General features: G+C 44.5%; 1 protein-coding gene across 1 annotated transcript; it reads left to right on the top strand.

Annotated features, from left to right (window-relative positions):
* Nucleotides 1-745: 745 nt before the first annotated feature.
* LOC309552931 (olfactory receptor 11L1-like) lies at nt 746-19,649 on the top strand (the record flags this gene model as incomplete). The annotated part of the gene is made up of 2 exons (XM_082253837.1): nt 746-786; nt 18,671-19,649. The coding sequence occupies 2 exons, from the start codon at nt 746-748 to the stop codon at nt 19,647-19,649; spliced, it is 1,020 nt and encodes a 339-aa protein (XP_082109963.1).
* Nucleotides 19,650-20,121: the final 472 nt, after the last annotated feature.

Genomic DNA, 20,121 nt, shown 5'->3' with positions numbered 1-20,121 from the left:
GCAAAAAATAGCTCACATGGGTTGAACTGACAGCAAAGAACATAGTATATGATGGCTAGAGGTACAGTAGGCATTCACAGTACACAGAACAGTAAGTGTCGGCCTGTATAGGCCCCAAAAATTAGCCATTCAATGGACATGAAATGCCTTTTATGCCACTGTATTTAGTGAAGACAAGGACCAGGAATTGTTGTGGGTTGATGGCGGTCTGGCAGATATTTGTTGCCTGTGATGAGGAATTGAATGAAACATGGTCTACTGGTGGTCACATTAGTTGAATTCTTCAGAGATCCATGCCTCATTCATTTTTATAAATGTGAGGTAGTCTACACTGTCATGAGCTAGGCGAGTGCGCTTATCGGTCACGATCCCCCCTGCTGCGCTGAACGTCCTTCCGGACAGGACACTGGACGGGGGGCAAGCCAACAGTTCCATTGCAAATTGTGCAAGCTCTGGCCAGAGGTCAAGCCTGCCCACCCAGTAGTCCAGGGGTTCATCACTCCTCAGTGCGTCCACGTTGGCTGTTAACCCGATGTAGTCGGACACCTGTCAGGCACCTTTTTTTACGCTCCAACATTTGAGCCACAGAAGCCTGCCTTTTTCCAGAACAATGAGACGACGGCATCATGGAAGGTTGAGTGTTGGACAACTGTGAGGAGACAGGAGAAGAAGAAGAGGCTGGACGGTGAGAGCATGGAGTGTGGCTTTGTAGGTTCTGACGGTGTTTCTCCCACTGGGCTCGGTGATGGCGGATTTCAGGTACCTTCTAAAGGCTGTTGTGCCTAGGTGAGTGTTGGGCTTACCGCGACTTATGCGTTTAATGCAAAGGCTGCAGATGGCAACACTGGTGTCAGAAACTGACACATTAAAAAAGCCTACACTGCGGAGCCATGTGCCGGCGACCTGGGAGCTCCAGATGTGACTGTCTGCTTTGTACCTCTTGTGCAATGCAAGTTCTGCCTGCCTCTACTCCCTATCTGCCGGTCCGTCAGTCCGCCAGTTCTACAAATAATTTGCCAGTAACTATTGTCACTGTGTGTTTACACAGTTAACACAGCAAAAGAGGCCAAATTTTTGCAGGACTAAAATACACTCTTAGAAAAGTATTCTGTTAAATAACACCTCACTTCAATCTGTTGTATTGGGGGGGCCACAAGTTTATCACTCCAGTTCTACAAATAATTGGCTAGTAACTTTTGTCACTGTGTGTAGCACTGTTTACAAAGCAAGAGGCCAAATTTTTGCAGGACTAAAATACACTCTTAGAAAAATATACTGTTTGAATACGAAAAAATTCTTTCACGCTCTGCTCAAAACTTCAAACAATTCAATAGCAGGTGGCAATTATGGGAGGCATTCCGAGCATCTAGAATGTAACCTTGTTTTCTTTCCTTTTCTTTAAGAATACAACTCTTGGACATGTGCGACTCCAGGGGGCGGAAATGTTCCCATTTGGGTGCTTCCTGGGGTCTGTGCGTGTCTTGAGGTAACTGCAACAGATGTCAGGCAACGTGGAGTGGAAAGGCTACTACCCCACCTTGCTGTTCACCCTTTTTCCATTGTTTTTCCCCTCCCCTTCTTTCTCTTTCTGTTTTTTTGTGTATGGTCTACTATGCAAATTTTCTGAAATACATGGCAATCACAGCCATATTAATGATAGTCATGTTTAAGAATGTTTTCTACACTCTTTCAATCAATATGTTCACAAGTCAAATTTGTCAAATTTTACTTTGTACACCATGTTACTACGTGTTTTGTACTTTCTTGAAAATCCAATAAAAATTAATTAAAAAAAAGAAAAATATACTGTTAAATAACACCCCACTTCAATATGTGGTATTGGGGGGCCATTGGTGTATCACACCAGTTCAAAAAATTGGCCAGTGAGTTTGGCGCTGTGTGTACCAGACTTCACTCAGCAAACGAGGCAATATTGTTGCATGACACAAATGCACTAGTAAAACTTTACTCAGATAACACCCCACTTCAATATGTGATATTGGGGGGCCACATGTTTATTACACCAGTTCTACAAATAATTGGCCAGTAACTGTTGTCACTGTGTGTAGCACTGTTTACACAGCAAGAGGCCAAATTTTGCAGGACTAAAATACAATCTTAGAAAATTATACCGTTAAATAACACCCCACTTCAATATGTGGTATTGGGGGGCCATTGGTGTATCACACCAGTTCAAAAAATTGGCCAGTGAGTTTGGCGCTGTGTGTACCAGACTTCACTCAGCAAATGAGGCAATATTGTTGCATGACACAAATACACTTGTAAAAGTTTACTCAGATAACACCCCACTTCAATATGTGGTATTGGGGGGCCACAGGTTTATTACACCAGTTCTACAAATAATTGGCCAGTAACTGTTGTCACTGTGTGTAGCACTGTTTACACAGCAAGAGGCCAAATTTTTGCAGGACTAAAATAAAATCTTAGAAATATTATACTGTTAAATAACACCCCACTTCAATATGTGGTATTGGGGGCCATTGGTGTATCACACCAGTTCAAAAAATTGGCCAGTGAGTTTGGCGCTGTGTGTACCAGACTTCACTCAGCAAACGAGGCAATATTGTTGCATGGCACAAATACACTTGTGAAACTTTACTCAGATAACACCCCACTTCAATATGTGGTATTGGGGGGCCATTGGTGTATCACACCAGTTCAAAAAATTGGCCAGTGAGTTTGGCGCTGTGTGTACCAGACTTCACTCAGCAAACGAGGCAATATTGTTGCATGACACAAATACACTTGTGAAACTTTACTCAGATAACACCCCACTTCAATATGTGGTATTGGGGGGCCATTGGTGTATCACACCAGTTCAAAAAATTGGCCAGTGAGTTTGGCGCTGTGTGTACCAGACTTCACTCAGCAAACGAGGCAATATTGTTGCATGACACAAATACACTTGTAAAACTTTACTCAGATAACACCCCACTTTAATATGTGGTATTGGGGGGCCATTAGTGTATCACACCAGTTCAAAAAATTGGCCAGTGAGTTTGGCGCTGTGTGTACCAGACTTCACTCAGCAAATATTGTTGAATGACAAAAATAAACATGTAAAAGTATATTTAGATAACACCCCACTTCAATATGTGGTATTGGGGGGGGGGGCAATTGGTCTATCACACCAGTTATAATACATTGTAAGTGCTTTCATCACTGTGTGTAGTATTGCTGCAGAAACGCTCAGTCTCACCACCACACCTGTCACAATGCTGCACAGTGCACAATAATACCACTAATCCACTATAATATGCTTTCCACAAAGTATATTATACCGTGGATTACCCCCCTCTCCCCCCCCTTTTTAGTGCACTCCACAGCAATACCAAAAAATTTTCAACCCTTTAAATGACTTCTGTGGACATTGACAGAGCGATTTGTGTGTGACTGCAGCCGATCTCTAACTGCCCCTAAAGCAACCACTGGATACCTCTCCCTATAGTAAAGAGACTGTAATAGACCCTAACACGACATTGGAGCACTTTAAATTACTTTTGTGGACATTGACAGAGCGATTTGTGTCACTGCAGATGACGATCTCTAGATGCACAGACTGGATAACCTGTCCCTATAATGAAGAGAGACTGGACCTATACCAAAATACCAGCCCTGAAAAGGACTTTTGTGGACATTAAAATAGCGATTTGTGTGACTGCAGCCGATCTCTAACTGCCCCTAAAGCAACCACTGGATACCTGTCCCTAACCTGAAAAGAGACTGTAGAAGGCCTATACCGAAATACCAACCATGAAAAGGACTTTTGTAGATCTTCACAGCGCTATATGTGTCTAGCAAACTCTCCCTGATAAGCACAGCAGACCTCTCCCTACACTGGCAGAAAGCAGAATGTGAAATGGCCGCCAGGTCAGGTCTATTTATAGGGTAGGGGGACTGTCCATGTGCTGGAATGTTTCAATTGGCTGTCCCATTCCACCTGACGGCTGTGTCACGGGTCAAAGTTCTCCCTAATGTAAACAAATATGGCCACCGCGAACTACGCCATGTGTCCGCAAATTTGGTGGGTAGCGAACAAGAAAAATTTGCCACGAACCGACCGCCGGGCGAACCGCAAGGCCATCCCTATTGGCCAGTCCATCACCTTTGCCTTCAGCTTCTTTAGCAAGACAGTGGTAACCATGGAGTTGTGTTTGGGGTCGTTATCATGTTGGAATATTGCCCTGCGGCCCTGTCTCTGAAGAGAGGGAATCATGCACTGCTTCAGTATGTCACAGAACATGTTGGCATTCATGATTCTCTCAATTAACTGTAGCTCTCCAGTGCCAGGAGCACCCATGCAGCACCAGAGCATGACACTCCCACCACCATGCTTGACTATAGGCTGGACACACTTGTCTTTTTACTCCTGGTTGCCGCCACACACGCTTGACACCATCTGAACCAAATTACTTTATCTTGGTCTCATCAGAACAGTCTGATTGTCTTCAGCAAACTTTGCGAGCTTTCTTGTTCATCATCTTTAGAAGAGGCTTCCTTCTGGGACAACAGCCATGCAGACCAATTTGATGTAGTGTGCGACGTATGGTCTGAGCACTGACAGGCTGATCCCCCCACCCCTACAAACTCTTCAGCAATGCTGGCAGCACTCATACATCTATTTCCCAAAGAAAACCTCTGGATATGATGCTGAGCATGTGCACTCAGTAACACACACGCTTCCTGTCCTAGGTAGTAATGGGCGAGCTGTCCAGGCCAAGCATCAGTTCAGCCCCGAACAGCACCTATTTGGGTGTTTGTAGAACACCTGAATTTGCGAGGTACTCAGCGAGATGTTCTCCTTAAGGAATTAAGGAAGATGTAGTTAAAGCTGAGTTTCGCCCTAAAAAAAAACTTTTCACCGGCCGCTAGCTTACACAAACCTGAAAAAGAATTGGATAATTAAAAATTAGTTTTTGTTTCACTTACCTTGTTTTTAATGAAAATATACTTACCTTCCTTTCTCCTCCTCCCTCTGCGGTCGCGGCCCCCGCTGTCAATTCCTCCTTGCATTGACTCCTGGGAGATAAGTGTCATCAATCCCAGGAGTCAACGCGCCTGCACTGGCCCTGCTCGTCACTTCTGGTGCAGGTGCATCGTGCATCATTCCCTGCTGAACAGCTTCTGGGCATGCCCAGAAGCTGTGCAGAGATGATGCGCCTGCACTGGAAGTGGCGAGAAGGGCATTCTGGGACTCTGACATCACCGAAGAGGACACCGAAAAGGACACTCCGGCTTCAGCTGCCTACACCTGAGATGGCAGCGCTGGACAAGACATTTTCAAGGTAAGTATTTCTTCTAAAAGGTCAGTTAAACAGGGGACAGTTCCGAGGCTATTGTTGCTTAAATGCAGTACCCCTGACTGTCCAGGGGGTATTTTTAGGTATTTTTTTTTTTTTCGTTTGCTGGAACTCCGCTTTAAGAAGCATGACACATTTATTTTTTTTAATTACCACTCCTGCACTTGGAACAATCAGAATAACAGACAATGACTTAAAGGGACATACACTAGGTAAGTAAGACTGGTGACTGAGATTGTACACTGACTGAGGGTGTAGTGTAGTACCTGAGTATCTGTGAGTACCTGTGAGTATCTGTGAGTACCTGAGTATCTGTGAGTATCTGTGAGTACCTGAGTATCTGTGAGTACCTGAGTATCTGTGAGTACCTGAGTACCTGTGAGTATCTGTGAGTATCTGTGAGTACCTGAGTATCTGTGAGTACCTGAGTACCTGTGAGTACCTGTGAGTACCTGTGAGTATCTGTGAGTACCTGAGTACCTGTAAGTATCTGTGAGTACCTGAGTACCTGTGAGTACCCGAGTACCTGTGAGTACCTGTGAGTATCTGTGAGTACCTGAGTACCTGTGAGTACCCGAGTACCTGTGAGTACCTGAGTATCTGTGAGTACCTGAGTATCTGTGAGTACCTGTTGCTACCTGAGTGTCTGGGAGTACCTATCACTACCTGAGTGTTTTGCGTCTGACCGGGCTGTGCGACTGAGCGTTGTGCGTCTGACCGGGCGGTGCGACTGAGCGTTGTGCGTCTGACCGGGCGGTGCGACTGAGCGTTGTGCATCTGACCGGGCGGTGTGACTGAGCGTTGTGCGTCTGACCGGGCTGTGCGACTCAGTGTTGTGCGTCTGACCGGGCTGTGCGACTCAGTGTTTTGCGTCTGACCGGGCTGTGCGACTCAGTGTTTTGCGTCTGACCGGGCTGTGCGACTGAGCGTTGTGCGTCTGACCGGGCTGTGCGACTGAGCGTTGTGCGTCTGACCGGGCTGTGCGACTCAGTGTTGTGCGTCTGACCGGGCGGTGCGACTCAGTGTTTTGCGTCTGACCGGGCTGTGCGACTCAGTGTTTTGCGTCTGACCGGGCTGTGCGACTCAGTGTTTTGCGTCTGACCGGGCTGTGCGACTGAGAGTTGTGCGTCTGACCGGGCTGTGCGACTGAGCGTTGTGCGTCTGACCGGGCTGTGCGACTCAGTGTTGTGCGTCTGACCGGGCTGTGCGACTCAGTGTTGTGCGTCTGACCGGGCTGTGCGACTCAGTGTTGTGCGTCTGACCGGGCTGTGCGACTCAGTGTTGTGCGTCTGACCGGGCTGTGCGACTCAGTGTTGTGCGTCTGACCGGGCTGTGCGACTGTGTTGTGAGTCTGACCGGGCTGTGCGACTGAGTGTTGTGCGTCTGACTGGGCTGTGCGACTCGGTGTTGTGCGTCTGACCGGGCTGTGCGACTCGGTGTTGTGCGTCTGACCGGGCTGTGCGACTCGGTGTTGTGCGTCTGACCGGGCTGTGCGACTCGGTGTTGTGCGTCTGACCGGGCTGTGCGACTGAGTGTTGTGCGTCTGACCGGGCTGTGCGACTCTGTGTTGTGCGTCTGACCGGGCTGTGCGACTCTGTGTTGTGCGTCTGACCGGGCTGTGCGACTCTGTGTTGTGCGTCTGACCGGGCTGTGCGACTCTGTGTTGTGCATCTGACCGGGCTGTGCGACTCTGTGTGGTGCGTCTGACCGGGCTGTGTGACTCAGTGTTGTGCGTCTGACCGCGCTGTGCGACTTAGTGTTGTGCGTCTGACCGGGCTGTGCGACTCAGTGTTTTGCGTCTGACAGGGCTGTGCGACTGAGCGTTGTGCGTCTGACCGGGCTGTGCGACTGAGTGTTGTGCGTCTGACCGGGCTGTGCGACTGAGCGTTGTGCGTCTGACCGGGCTGTGCGACTCAGTGTTGTGCGTCTGACCGGGCGGTGCGACTCAGTGTTTTGCGTCTGACCGGGCTGTGCGACTGAGTGTTGTGCGTCTGACCGGGCGGTGCGACTGAGCGTTGTGCGTCTGACCGGGCTGTGCGACTCAGTGTTGTGCGTCTGACCGGGCGGTGCGACTCAGTGTTTTGCGTCTGACCGGGCTGTGCGACTCAGTGTTTTGCGTCTGACCGGGCTGTGCGACTCAGTGTTTTGCGTCTGACCGGGCTGTGCGACTGAGTGTTGTGCGTCTGACCGGGCTGTGCGACTGAGCGTTGTGTGTCTGACCGGGCTGTGCGACTGAGCGTTGTGCGTCTGACCGGGCTGTGCGACTCAGTGTTGTGCGTCTGACCGGGCTGTGCGACTCAGTGTTGTGCGTCTGACCGGGCTGTGCGACTCAGTGTTGTGCGTCTGACCGGGCTGTGCGACTCAGTGTTGTGCGTCTGACCGGGCTGTGCGACTCAGTGTTGTGCGTCTGACCGGGCTGTGCGACTGTGTTGTGAGTCTGACCGGGCTGTGCGACTGAGTGTTGTGCGTCTGACCGGGCTGTGCGACTCGGTGTTGTGCGTCTGACCGGGCTGTGCGACTCGGTGTTGTGCGTCTGACCGGGCTGTGCGACTCGGTGTTGTGCGTCTGACCGGGCTGTGCGACTCGGTGTTGTGCGTCTGACCGGGCTGTGCGACTCAGTGTTGTGCGTCTGACCGCGCTGTGCGACTTAGTGTTGTGCGTCTGACCGGGCTGTGCGACTTAGTGTTGTGCGTCTGACCGGGCTGTGCGACTTAGTGTTGTGCGTCTGACCGGGCTGTGCGACTTAGTGTTGTGCGTCTGACCGGGCTGTGCGACTCAGTGTTGTGCGTCTGACCGGGCTGTGCGACTCAGTGTTGTGCGTCTGACCGGGCTGTGAGATTGTGAGTGTTGGGTGACTGACCGGTGTCAAGTGAGTGGAGCGGAACACCAGAGGGTGAGAAGGTAGCGTTAGGAAGCCAGGAAATAGCCACATAGGATAGACTTAAATCGCTGAATCCCCATTAGATTAGATAGTAGGTACAATGCCCGGCGGGTGTGGAGATGCGACTCGGTGTACATCTTGTGATATGTATGCGTTCCTCGGTCATGTGATCGAGGGCGAATACAAATGCGCAAAATGTGAGCACGTTGTTTCCCTGGAAGCTCAGGTCCTGAATCTAGGGAAGCAGCTGGCAACACTGAGACGAATGTCCATACCGGAGGAGAGCCAGGATTGTACCAGTCAGGTGCAGGCAGGGGTCTGCACAGAGGTGGGCGGAGTATCGGAGGTGCAGGCATCAGAGCAGAGCAGAGGGGTGACAGTTAGGAGGGGTAGAAGGGGACAAGTCAAGGAGGCTGATCCTGGGCTGGAGCACCCCAATAGATACGCCACGTTGTGTGATGTTGGGGAAACCAGTCAGGGACCAGCATTGCTGGAGCAGAGCGACGCCCCTAGCTGCCAGGGGACGAACTCCTCCAGTGAGGCTGGGAGAAAGGGAAAGGAAAGACAGGTGCTGGTGGTAGGGGACTCAATTATTAGAAGGGCAGATAGTGTAATCTGTGACAAAGACTGTGTGCGCCGAACAGTCTGTTGTTTGCCGGGCGCTCGGGTTCGGCACATCACGGATCGGGTGAACAGATTATTGGGTGGGGCTGGGGAAGACCCAGCTGTCATGGTACACGTGGGTACCAATGACATAGGCAGAGGAAGACGGAGATTCCTAAACGATTTCAGGGACTTAGGCGCTAAGTTGAGGACTAGGACCTCCAAGGTAGTATTTTCCGAAATACTACCGGTACCTCGAGCCACACCAGAGAGGCAGCGGGAGATTAGGGAAGTTAATGAGTGGCTGAGGAGTTGGTGCAGTAAGGAGGGTTTCGGGTTCCTGGAGAACTGGGCCGACTTCTCAGTCGGTCACCGGCTCTTTGGTAGGGACGGATTGCACCTAAATGGGGTGGGTGCAGCCGTACTGGGTGAGAGGATGGCCAAAAAGTTAGAGGGGCTTTTAAACTAGGGAATAGGGGGGAGGGTACAGATGTAGAATTAGCCAGTGGAAAGCAAGTTTCAGAGGGCAGAAATGGGGGCATTAGCGGTAGGGTGTTCGGAGCTCCTATACCCAGGGTGGGTACGGGGATAAATCAAGAGAGCAGCCTAAAAACATCAAAATTACGAGGCTTATATACCAATGCCAGAAGCCTGGCCAACAAGATGGGAGAGCTGGAGCTGCTGATGTTTGAGGAGGACTTAGATTTTGTGGGGATAACTGAGACTTGGTTTGACAGCTCTCATGACTGGATGGCGACCATTCAGGGGTATTTCCTTTATCGCGGAGATAGAGAGGGTAAAAAAGGGGGAGGGGTATGTTTGTATATTAAGAACAGTATACAGGTAAATATGAGGGATGATATTAATAATGGAGCTATGGACGAGGCAGAATCCCTATGGGTAGAGCTTCAAAGGAAAGGCACGGTGGGGAAGGTAATATTGGGCGTATGCTATAGGCCCCCAAACCAGAGGGAGGAGGGTGAGGTGGACCTCATGTTACAGATAGGATTGGCAGCAAGGACGGGAAATGTCATTATAATGGGGGACTTTAATTATCCTGATATAGACTGGGCAGAAGGAACCGCGCACTCAGCCAAGGCTCGGCAGTTCCTAAATGTTTTGCAGGACAATTTCATGGGTCAGATGGTGAATGCACCGACAAGAAACAATGCGGTACTTGACCTACTGATTACCAACAATACAGACCTGCTCACGGATATAGAAATACGGGACAACTTAGGGAACAGTGACCATAGGTCAATTGGTTTCAGTATTAATTACAGTAATAGGAAACACAAGGGTAATATAAGGACACTGAATTTCAAAAGAGCCAATTTCCCTAAACTGAGCTCGCTGCTAGAAAATATCAAATGGGATAGAACCCTGGGAACAAAGAACACGGAGGAAAAATGGGAGTGCTTCAAGAGCATACTTAACAAGGGGGTGGACCAGTGCATTCCACAGGGAAATAAATTTAAAAGAGCAAAACTAAACCCTGGGTGGCTAAACTCCAACATGAAAATGTATATTAGAGCTAAAGAAAAGGCCTTCAAAAAATACAAGACTGAGGGGTCATTGGCAGCATTTAAGCATTACAAAGAGTGTAATAAGAAATGTAAAGATGAAATCAGGGCGGCTAAAATAGAACACGAGAGACATATAGCGGAGGAGAGTAAAAAGAACCCCAAGAAATTCTTTAAGTATATAAACAGTAAGAAAGCGAGGCCAGAACACATTGGCCCCATAAAAGATGATAAAGGAAAAATGGCCACTGAGGACAGAGAAAAGGCGGAAGTGTTAAATAATTTATTTTCTTCAGTCTTCACAAAGGAATCGGGGGGCTACACGAACCCCGCTTGTAAGGCCGAACTAAATAATACACCTCAGGAAGTGCCGCCATGGCTAACAGAGGATAGACTTAGAGCTAAACTAGAGAAACTTAACATAAATAAATCCCCGGGACCGGATGGCTTGCACCCAAGGGTTCTAAATGAGCTCAGTCAGGTGATTGCCAGACCATTATTCTTGATCTTTAAGGATAGTTTACAGACAGGTATGGTGCCAGCTGATTGGAAAAAAGCCAACGTGGTACCAATATTTAAAAAGGGGCCGAGATATATCCCGGGTAACTATAGGCCGGTCAGCCTAACATCTGTAGTCTGCAAAATTTTGGAGGGGATGATAAGGGACCACATACAAGACTTTAGTAATGAAAACGGTATTATAAGTAGTAATCAGCATGGATTCATGAAAAATCGTTCATGCCAAACCAATCTATTAACCTTCTACGATGAAGTGAGCTGCCACCTAGATAAAGGTAAGCCGGTGGATGTGGTGTATCTGGACTTTGCAAAGGCCTTTGACACCGTTCCCCACAAACGCTTACTGTACAAACTAAGGAAGGTAGGTATGGACCATAAGGTGAGTACCTGGATAGAGAACTGGCTCCAGGGGAGAGTACAGAGGGTGGTGATTAATGGGGAGTACTCGGATTGGGCGGGTGTGGAAAGTGGGGTCCCCCAGGGTTCTGTCCTGGGACCAATCCTGTTTAATTTATTCATAAATGATCTAGAGGAGGGGATATCTAGTACAATCTCAGTATTTGCAGATGATACTAAATTAGGCATGCCAATATCTTCTATGCAGGATGTGGAAATCTTGCAAGCAGACCTGAACAAAATAACGGGGTGGGCAACTACATGGCAGATGAGATTTAATGTAGAAAAATGTAAAGTAATGCACTTGGGGGCCAGAAACCAGAAAGCAAGCTACTCACTAGGGGGGGAACCTCTGGGTGAGTCTAGGATGGAAAGGGACCTGGGGGTACTGGTAGACAACAGGCTTGGAAGTGGCATGCAATGTCAAGCCGCTGCAAGCAAAGCCAACAGAATACTGGGTTGTATAAAAAAGGGGATTCACTCCAGAAATAAAGAGATTATTCTTCCACTCTACAAGACTCTGGTCCGGCCACATCTGGAGTATGCTGTCCAGTTCTGGGCACCGGTCCTCAGGAAGGATGTGCTGGAACTGGAGAAAGTCCAGAGAAGGGCAACAAAAATAATTAGGGGAATGGAGGACATCGGCTATGAGGAAAGACTACAAGCACTGAACCTATTCTCTCTGGAGAAGAGACGCTTGAGGGGGGATATGATATCAATGTACAAATACTGTACTGGCGACCCTAGCATAAGGAACAAACTATTTAGAGTAAGGGAATACAATAAGACACGTGGCCACTCACTAAAACTAGAGGAAAGGCGGTTTAACCTTAAAGTGCGTAAGGGGTTCTTCACTGTAAGAGCGGTAAGGATGTGGAATTCTCTTCCGCAAGCAGTCGTATCAGCGGGGAGCATTGATAGTTTCAAAAAACTATTGGATGGACACCTTAAAGACCACAACATACAGGGGTATACAATGTACGGTTAAAAGCAAACACACACACACATCATAGGTTGAACTGGATGGACTTGTGTCTTTTTTCAGCCTCACTAACTATGTAACTATGTAATGAAATCTCAATGGTTAAAGAGAATAATTTTGTAATTTGTTTTCAAGGAGACAGAACAGTATCTTTGAGAGTCTTGGACCAGGCAAGGAGATTGATTGAACACAAAGAAGAAAAAAAAAAACAGATAAATTAAATTTTCAAAGGCATCTGATATCAGCTTTGTGAACCAACGATGATTAAAAAGAAAAGACCTAACTTCTATATATTATTTTTTCATGGAAGTGCACCATTACAGCAGCATAATCTTGGTTTTTGGCCTTAACATGAAGAGAGACTGGTGAGAAAGAAGGCAAAAAATATTACATTCATAATTGTACCTGGTTAAAGGAGTACCACAGATGCAGAAGTGCCCTCATCAACTTGGATCACAAGATCTCTTATGTATGATAGTACAAATACCTATGTTATAAAAAAAAAGAATTTTCTGAAAGGTATTGACGTGTTGATTGCATTTTTATTTTAAAATGAGTTTAACAACTTCAATACCCCCCTTCCTGCCCGGGCCAATTTTCAGATTTTAGCACTCTCACATTTTGAATGACAATTGCGTGGCCATGTAGCACTGTACCCAAAATAAATTTTTATCATTTTGTTTACACAAATAGAGCTTTCTTTTGGTGGTATTTATTCACCACTGGGTTTGTTATTTTTTGCTAAATAGACAAAAAAATAAAAGACCAAAAATTTGAAAAAAAAAAACATGTTTTCTTTGTTTCGTTTATAACATTTTGCAAATAAATAAATGTTCTTCATAAATTTAGACAAAAATGTACCCTGATACATTTGTTTAGTGAAAATAACCGAAATCAGTGTATATTATTTAGTCTTCAGGGAAGTTATAGAGTCCACAAACTATGGTACTATATATCTGAACATTGATCTGTCCTGATGCACTGACGGCCTATCTCCTTTCCCGTGCCAGGACATGTCAGGACAGTATAGATATCCCCAAAAAGACCCATTTTTTGGAAATTAAACAGTGCAATGTATTTAGTAAGAGGTATAGTGAGTTCTTTGAAATTTAAATTTTTTTTATCATAATTTTTTGGTAAATGAAAAAAAAAAACACAATTTTTGTCTTTTGCTTTTTTTATATACAGTCATCAGTGCAGTACAGATTCATCATATAACTGCTGTGGTGGTGATCAGGGTCAAAGACAGAAAAAAAAAAAAATGTTTTACTACCCTAGGCAAGGGAACATGTTTTTTTCTTTTTTTTTTTTTTTTTACACATTATGATTGCTTATGGCAGTGAATTTAATCGCTATAAGCAAGCATTTTACTGAATGAAATTGTTTCATTCAGTTTCCTTTGTTGTAATTAGCTGTGATTGCCCAGAACTAATCATATGGTACAGATGGACTGTGTTTGGCCCTGTCTGTATCATGTGATCACTGTGACCAATCACAGCTAGCAACACCATTGTACACAATGGATGGCATGAAAGAAAGCTTTACTTCTATTGTCATGTGATCTTCTGTGATTGGTCACAGCGATCACATGGTACCGGCATCGAGCTGGAGCACTGATCAGTCATCGGCTGTGTCTGATGAGCGCACCCAGTGACAGGACACGCCAGAGCACGGCCTTGTGGCCATGCATAAAGTGTGATCCGGGGGGGGATGTCAACTGATGTCCATCCCACACAACAAAAGTCCCGTCCGGCCTATAGTAAAATCACTGCCAGACTGGTTAGAGTGAAAGTGCAGCCAAGCTATGATCATTCAGATATCTACATAGTCTTATTAATCACAAAATGTGCTTTGAAACAAGATATCTCTGATCTTTGTAGCTGCAATCACAGTGGAGCAATTCATCATCAAAACTTACAGCAGAAGCACTGAAATCCTAGTCTTAGTCATTTAACATTGCCTGTTTCTGCCTTCTATTGGTTTAGCAGCCTTCCAACGATCGAATCTCTTTTTTAAACTTAGAGTCCGTACACAGCAGGACAGGGACTGAGTGAGGAAACAGTCGCCTTGGACAACTTTGTTGCTTCTGAGCCTAATTTAGGGGCTTTTTGCTTTGCAGTGCCTGTAGTTACAGAGGTCACTTGTGTTGTTATAAATCTCAGGTGCTGCTTTTTAATGTACCGTATATACTCGAGTATAAGCTGAGTTTTTCAGCACATTTTTTTGTGCTGAAAACGTCCCCCTCGGCTTATACTCGAGTCAAGGAAAAAAAAAAATGTCCTGTCCGCTCCGACGGGTTTAAGGTTTAAAAATGGTGCCGCCCGTCGCATACATGTCACCGCGCACGCGCCGCCGCCGCTCGTGTAATTTCGGCTATTCCCGGCGGTGGCGCGTGCGCAATGACGTGTATACTCGAGTCAATGATTTTTCCCATCTTTTTGTGGTAAAAGTAGGGGTCTCGTCTTATACTCGGGTCGGCTTATACTCGAGTATATACGGTAATGTAATTTCTTGAAAGTCCATAGCCTGGCCCCAAGCTTGCTTTAAATCAGTGTATATTCTTCCTACAGTTCTCAAATGATTCAATTTAATTCCAATAACCAGTTAACAAAATGGTTTTGAGAAAAAAAGAAATCTTAATATATTACCCCATCAAAAATAATGAGCCCTGGGAAATTATCATTAAACACTTCCAGTTCCCAGGGATTACATGCAATTTCTTTGACTTCTATATAAAGGAACACTATTCTGTATAACTAGTCAATAGAACACTGGAGGGCAAACACGTAGTGGTGCACCGAATCCCTTAGAATTTGTATTTGTAGCATTAAATCATTATCAACTGGTTATACAATACTGTAAGTGCATGAGAATACATTTGATATAAATATGTATTACAATGATAAAAGAATGATTAAAGCTGACCTAAAGTCACAATATGCCTTGAGGTCAGACGCGCCTGATCTGTCTTCTTCATGAAAAGCTAAAAAAAAAAAAAACAGTCAGTGCATCTGCCTTTCACATTTCTGGTCCCTGGGTGATGGCTTTTGGCATGCTCTATCAGGGAACTAGCAACTCCAGACCAGAGGCAGGCAGCATGGGGTGGGAAGGGGGCAGGTGGACCTTTATTCAGTTTTCAACTTTAGGTCTAAAAAAGGTTCATTGAAAAATGGACTGTATCCTTTTTGTTAACCTGTGCAAGAAATGTCTACTTGTTTTCCTTGAATGAGTTAAGCATACTTTACTGATTTTATTGTATTTTATTGCTAGATTGATATACACCGATCAGCCGTAACATTAAGATCACTGACAGGTAACGTAAATAATATTGATTCTATCATGAGAATGGCATCTAAGCATCTAAAAAGCCTGTGGGTTATATTAGGCAGCAAGAATATATGATGTCCATGAGGTTAATGTGGTTAAGCCATAAAAATGGGCATCACAGTTTGTTGTGTATGGGTAGTCGAAGACTGGTCATGGTGCCCATGCTGACCTATCTCCACAGCTATAAACTCCTGCAATGTGCACCATCAGAACTAAACCATGGCGAAATGGAAGAAGGTTGCCTGGCCTGATTAATCACATTTTCTTTTACATCATGTGAATGACTGGGTTTTTGTGCATCGCTTGTGATGTGATGCTTTGGACAAAGTTCTGCTTGGAAATCCTGGGTCCTGCCAGTCATATGGACGTTACTTTGACATGCACCATCTACCAAAACATTGTTGCTGACCAAGTACACTCTTTCATGGGAACGATATTACCTGGTGGCAGTGGCCTCTTTCAGCAGGATAATGCAGCCTGCCACACTGCAAAATTGGTTCAGGAATGGTTTGAGGAACTTGACAACTAGTATCTGTGGGATGTGCTGGAAAAACAAGTGTAATCTATTAAGGCTCCAACTCACAACTTACAGGACTTACAGGATCTGCCAGTGTTGGCTTGGTGCCAGATACCACTGTATACCTTCAGTGATCTAGGAGCATCCATGCTGCAATGAGTCAGGGCTGTTTTGATGGCAAAAGGGAGACCTACTCAATATTAGGGGGGTAATCATATTGCTATGGCTGATTGGTGTACACCTTGCCTATCCAGTTATTAGGCTCAAACCGCAACTAATACTAGAGTTCGAAGAGCAACAGTCTTGTCTACTACAGAGAAAAAAAAAAAAACAACTAGCTCAGTGTTATATTAAGGGTCTGGAGAAAAGCTACTGTTGGGGTCCCAAATTTGTAATCAACATTACTGCTAAGCTGTTGATTTTAAGATTATAATGCCTAGGCTCAAAGGTGTGCTGGGTGTGCATTACAATCTAAGAAATGGCATCATGACTATTGAAATTCCATTAGGGATGTTTATGAGTTTGACCCCATTGCTAAGATGGACAGAACATGAGAGTGAGACCGGAGACTGCTATTTCCTATACTCTGCTATCCATTATCAGTTATTTTACATCTTTTAATTGCACATGTGTTATTTAATTGGTACTATGCCAAGAGATCTAAATTGCATTTAAAACCAGTTTTGTGGGTGTAATACATAATTTAAGATGATCGGTACCAATTGGAGGTCTCTTCAAGATCTACTCATTGAATTACCAGTGCCAAGGAATTTGAGATCTCATCTGATTATTGAAACAAGAGTCCGGCTGCCAAACATCACCATTGTTGTTATTATACAGGATTTGTATCGTACCACTAGTTTGCACACGGCTTTACAAATTGAAGGCAGACATTACAGTTACAATACAATTTGGTAAAAGAGGAATCAGTGGGCCCTGCTTGTTAGAGCTTACAATCTAAGAGGGAGGATCAAGTGATACAATAGGTAATAACTGTGGGGTAGGGGGGGGGTGAGCTGATAGAGAAATGAAAAACACAGTGTATTAGTTAGACGCTGGATAGGCTTCTTTAAAGAGGAGGGTTTTCAGGAATCAACCAAAAATGGATAGATTTGGAGATAATCAGACAAATGATGGGAGAAGCTTGGGAGAAGTCTTGGAGGCGAGCATGGGAGGAGGTGACAAGGGAGCTATAAAGCAAGATGTCTTGGGAGGAATGAAGAGAGCAGTTTGGTTGATATTTTGAGACCAGGTAATGATGAAGCTGGGGGAAGAGTTGTGGATGGCTTTATAAGTTGTTAGTGCTATTTATTAAATCCGTTGGGTGAGTGGAAGCCAGTGGAGGGATTGGCAGAGAGGGGAAGCAGACACTGAATGGTTGGTAAGGTGGATGAGTCTGGTAGCGGCATTCATGATGGACTTAAGGGGTGATAGCCAATGGTGGTAGCAGTGAGATTATTTCTTTAAGGTAATGAGATCAAGGACCAAAGCACTACGACGTTGACCTTGATGAGATTCCTTATTTCAGGTCATGAGATCAAGCACCAAGTCTAAGCATTGCATACATATATTTCAAATGATACAACATGTTGCCTCTTCTCAGCAATTTATAAAATATCCCATAGCTACATACAATATATGACCAAATGTTTGTGGCCACCTTACCCTATTTATGTATTGCAGGCATTTATATAGCACAAACAATTTACGCCACACTTCATATCAACCTCTACCTTTTAGGGAGTTTACAATCTAAGGTCCCTATGTTACACCCATACATACACATATTGGGGCCAATTTAGATAGTAGGCAATTAACCTACCAGAAGGATGGGAGAAAATCCACACATGCAGAGAAAGAACATACAAACTCCATACAAATAATGTCTTGGTGCACAGAAGTGCTGATCACTAAGCTACTGTTCTGCTCACCTACACTGTTGTACAGATGTCCAGCCAAATTAATAAGTGCACATATTTCCAGTTATGTATACTCTTAATGGTACAGCATGCAAAGAAATTTTAGATGTGCACTTCCAATCTTGTGATAACAGTTTGGGGAAGGTCAACTTGTGTTCCACCATAACTGTGCTCCTGTTTTAAAAACCAGCTTCAAAAAGACATAGTTAAATGTGTTTGATGGACAGGAATGTGTGCAGTCTGCATATAGCCCTGATCTCAACCCTACTGAACACCTTTGGGATAATTTTAAATGCCAACTGTGAACAAGGTCTGTTTGTCCCACATTGGTATCTGACCTGACAAATGCTCTTTTAGCCTAGTAGACAAATAATCCCACAAGCATCCTCCAAAATCTTAGGAAAAGCCTTCCATGATGAGTGCAGGTTTTTTTTAAAGGCAAATCATAAATGGTTGGTGGTGGGAGGGTGTTAACTCCATAATTATTCTCATGAATTTTGAATAGGATGTCCAGCAAGCCTATGTAGTTGTGATGGTCGAAATGCCTACACATCTTTGATCATGTAGTGTATGGTTTATGGTACATTTTATATACAGTATCTTTTCTTCATCTTTTATAAATATACCAGCACAAAATAGTTAGATTACCTAATTAAAATGTTTTTCTTCTTTCTGAACACAGCTGTTTCCCTTTTTTGTTCTCTCTTCAGGTTATGGAGGAGAAAAATGTATCCAGTATTACCATGATCCACCTATTAGGACTTCAGACTCCACATGGTATAACATTTCTGATCTTTTTTCTTTTCCTTTTGATTTATTGTATGACAATATGTGGAAACCTCCTGATCATCACACTGGTGTCCTACAGCAAATCCCTCCATTCTCCCATGTACTTCTTCCTCTCCCAGCTCGCTGTTTCGGATATCTTACTGGCAACTGACATTCTTCCTAACATGCTTCATGCTGTTTTGATAAAAGGGATCATAATATCATTTTCTTATTGCATCACCCAGTTTTATTTCTTTTGTGTTTCAGAAATGTCAGAGTGTCTTCTTCTAACAGTGATGTGTTATGACAGATATGTGGCCATCTGTAAACCATTGCATTATACTTTAGCAATGAATGTCCAGCTCTGCTGGGCAATGATTATCACATGTTGGGTTTTAAGTGTTTTAGTGGTATTGATTCCCACTTTAACAATATCACAATTACATTTTTGTGGTCCCGATATTGTTGATCACTTTTTCTGTGATCTTGATCCAATCCTCCAACTCTCCTGCTCTGATACTGCTAATGTTCTACTTGAAGTGAAATTAATGAATTTTATTCTTGTTGTCATCCCATTCTTTATAATTATTGTATCATATGTATATATAATAATCACCATTTTTAAGATCCCGTCTATTACCGGCAGACAGAAAGTTTTCTCAACATGCAGCTCCCACCTGACTGTGGTTTGCATTTATTATGGTACTCTAGTTTGTGTTTATTTGGTACCACGTAGAGGACAGTCGGGGGATTTCACAAAATTCTTGTCATTGCTGTACACTGTGGTCACCCCACTAATGAATCCAATTATATACAGCCTGAGGAATAAAGACTTAAAAAAAGCTGTAGATAAAATCATCAACCACTGTCTGCATTTGCATTTCCGTAAATAATATTAATAATACAAAAATAATAATAATTTAGGAAGTTGCAATTGAAGTTGGATTTCTGCTCTTGATATCAACTATGAAATCTTTTAGATCTGATTCTACATCATTGTTTTAAAAAGTTTAGCAGTCATAGATTGATCATTGTGGTTTTCTTAATTTATATTGTTTCCTCAGCCACCTGTTTTTACGGCCTTCTGGACACTCATTTGAATGAACTTTATGGTTGAAGGATTTTGAATGATTTTTTCCCTTTGACATTGGTTGGACAAATTGTATCTTTTGTCACAGAGTTCCAATAGATACCAATAATTTTCTTATCAGACCAAATTTATCCAAGTCTGGTCGCAATCACATCCGTTTACTTTGCATACAGTTTAAGTATTATGTACTGGCTGTAGGCTAGATTCGGACATAGATTGGTTGCATGCTTTACACTGCCTCTTCTATATTCTTCCTGTGTACACTCTGTTTTCTG

This window comes from Pelophylax lessonae (assembly GCF_965119305.1).
Source record: "Pelophylax lessonae genome assembly, chromosome: 4".
NCBI lineage: Eukaryota > Metazoa > Chordata > Amphibia > Anura > Ranidae > Pelophylax > Pelophylax lessonae.
This window is presented reverse-complemented; position numbering and strand designations above follow the sequence as displayed.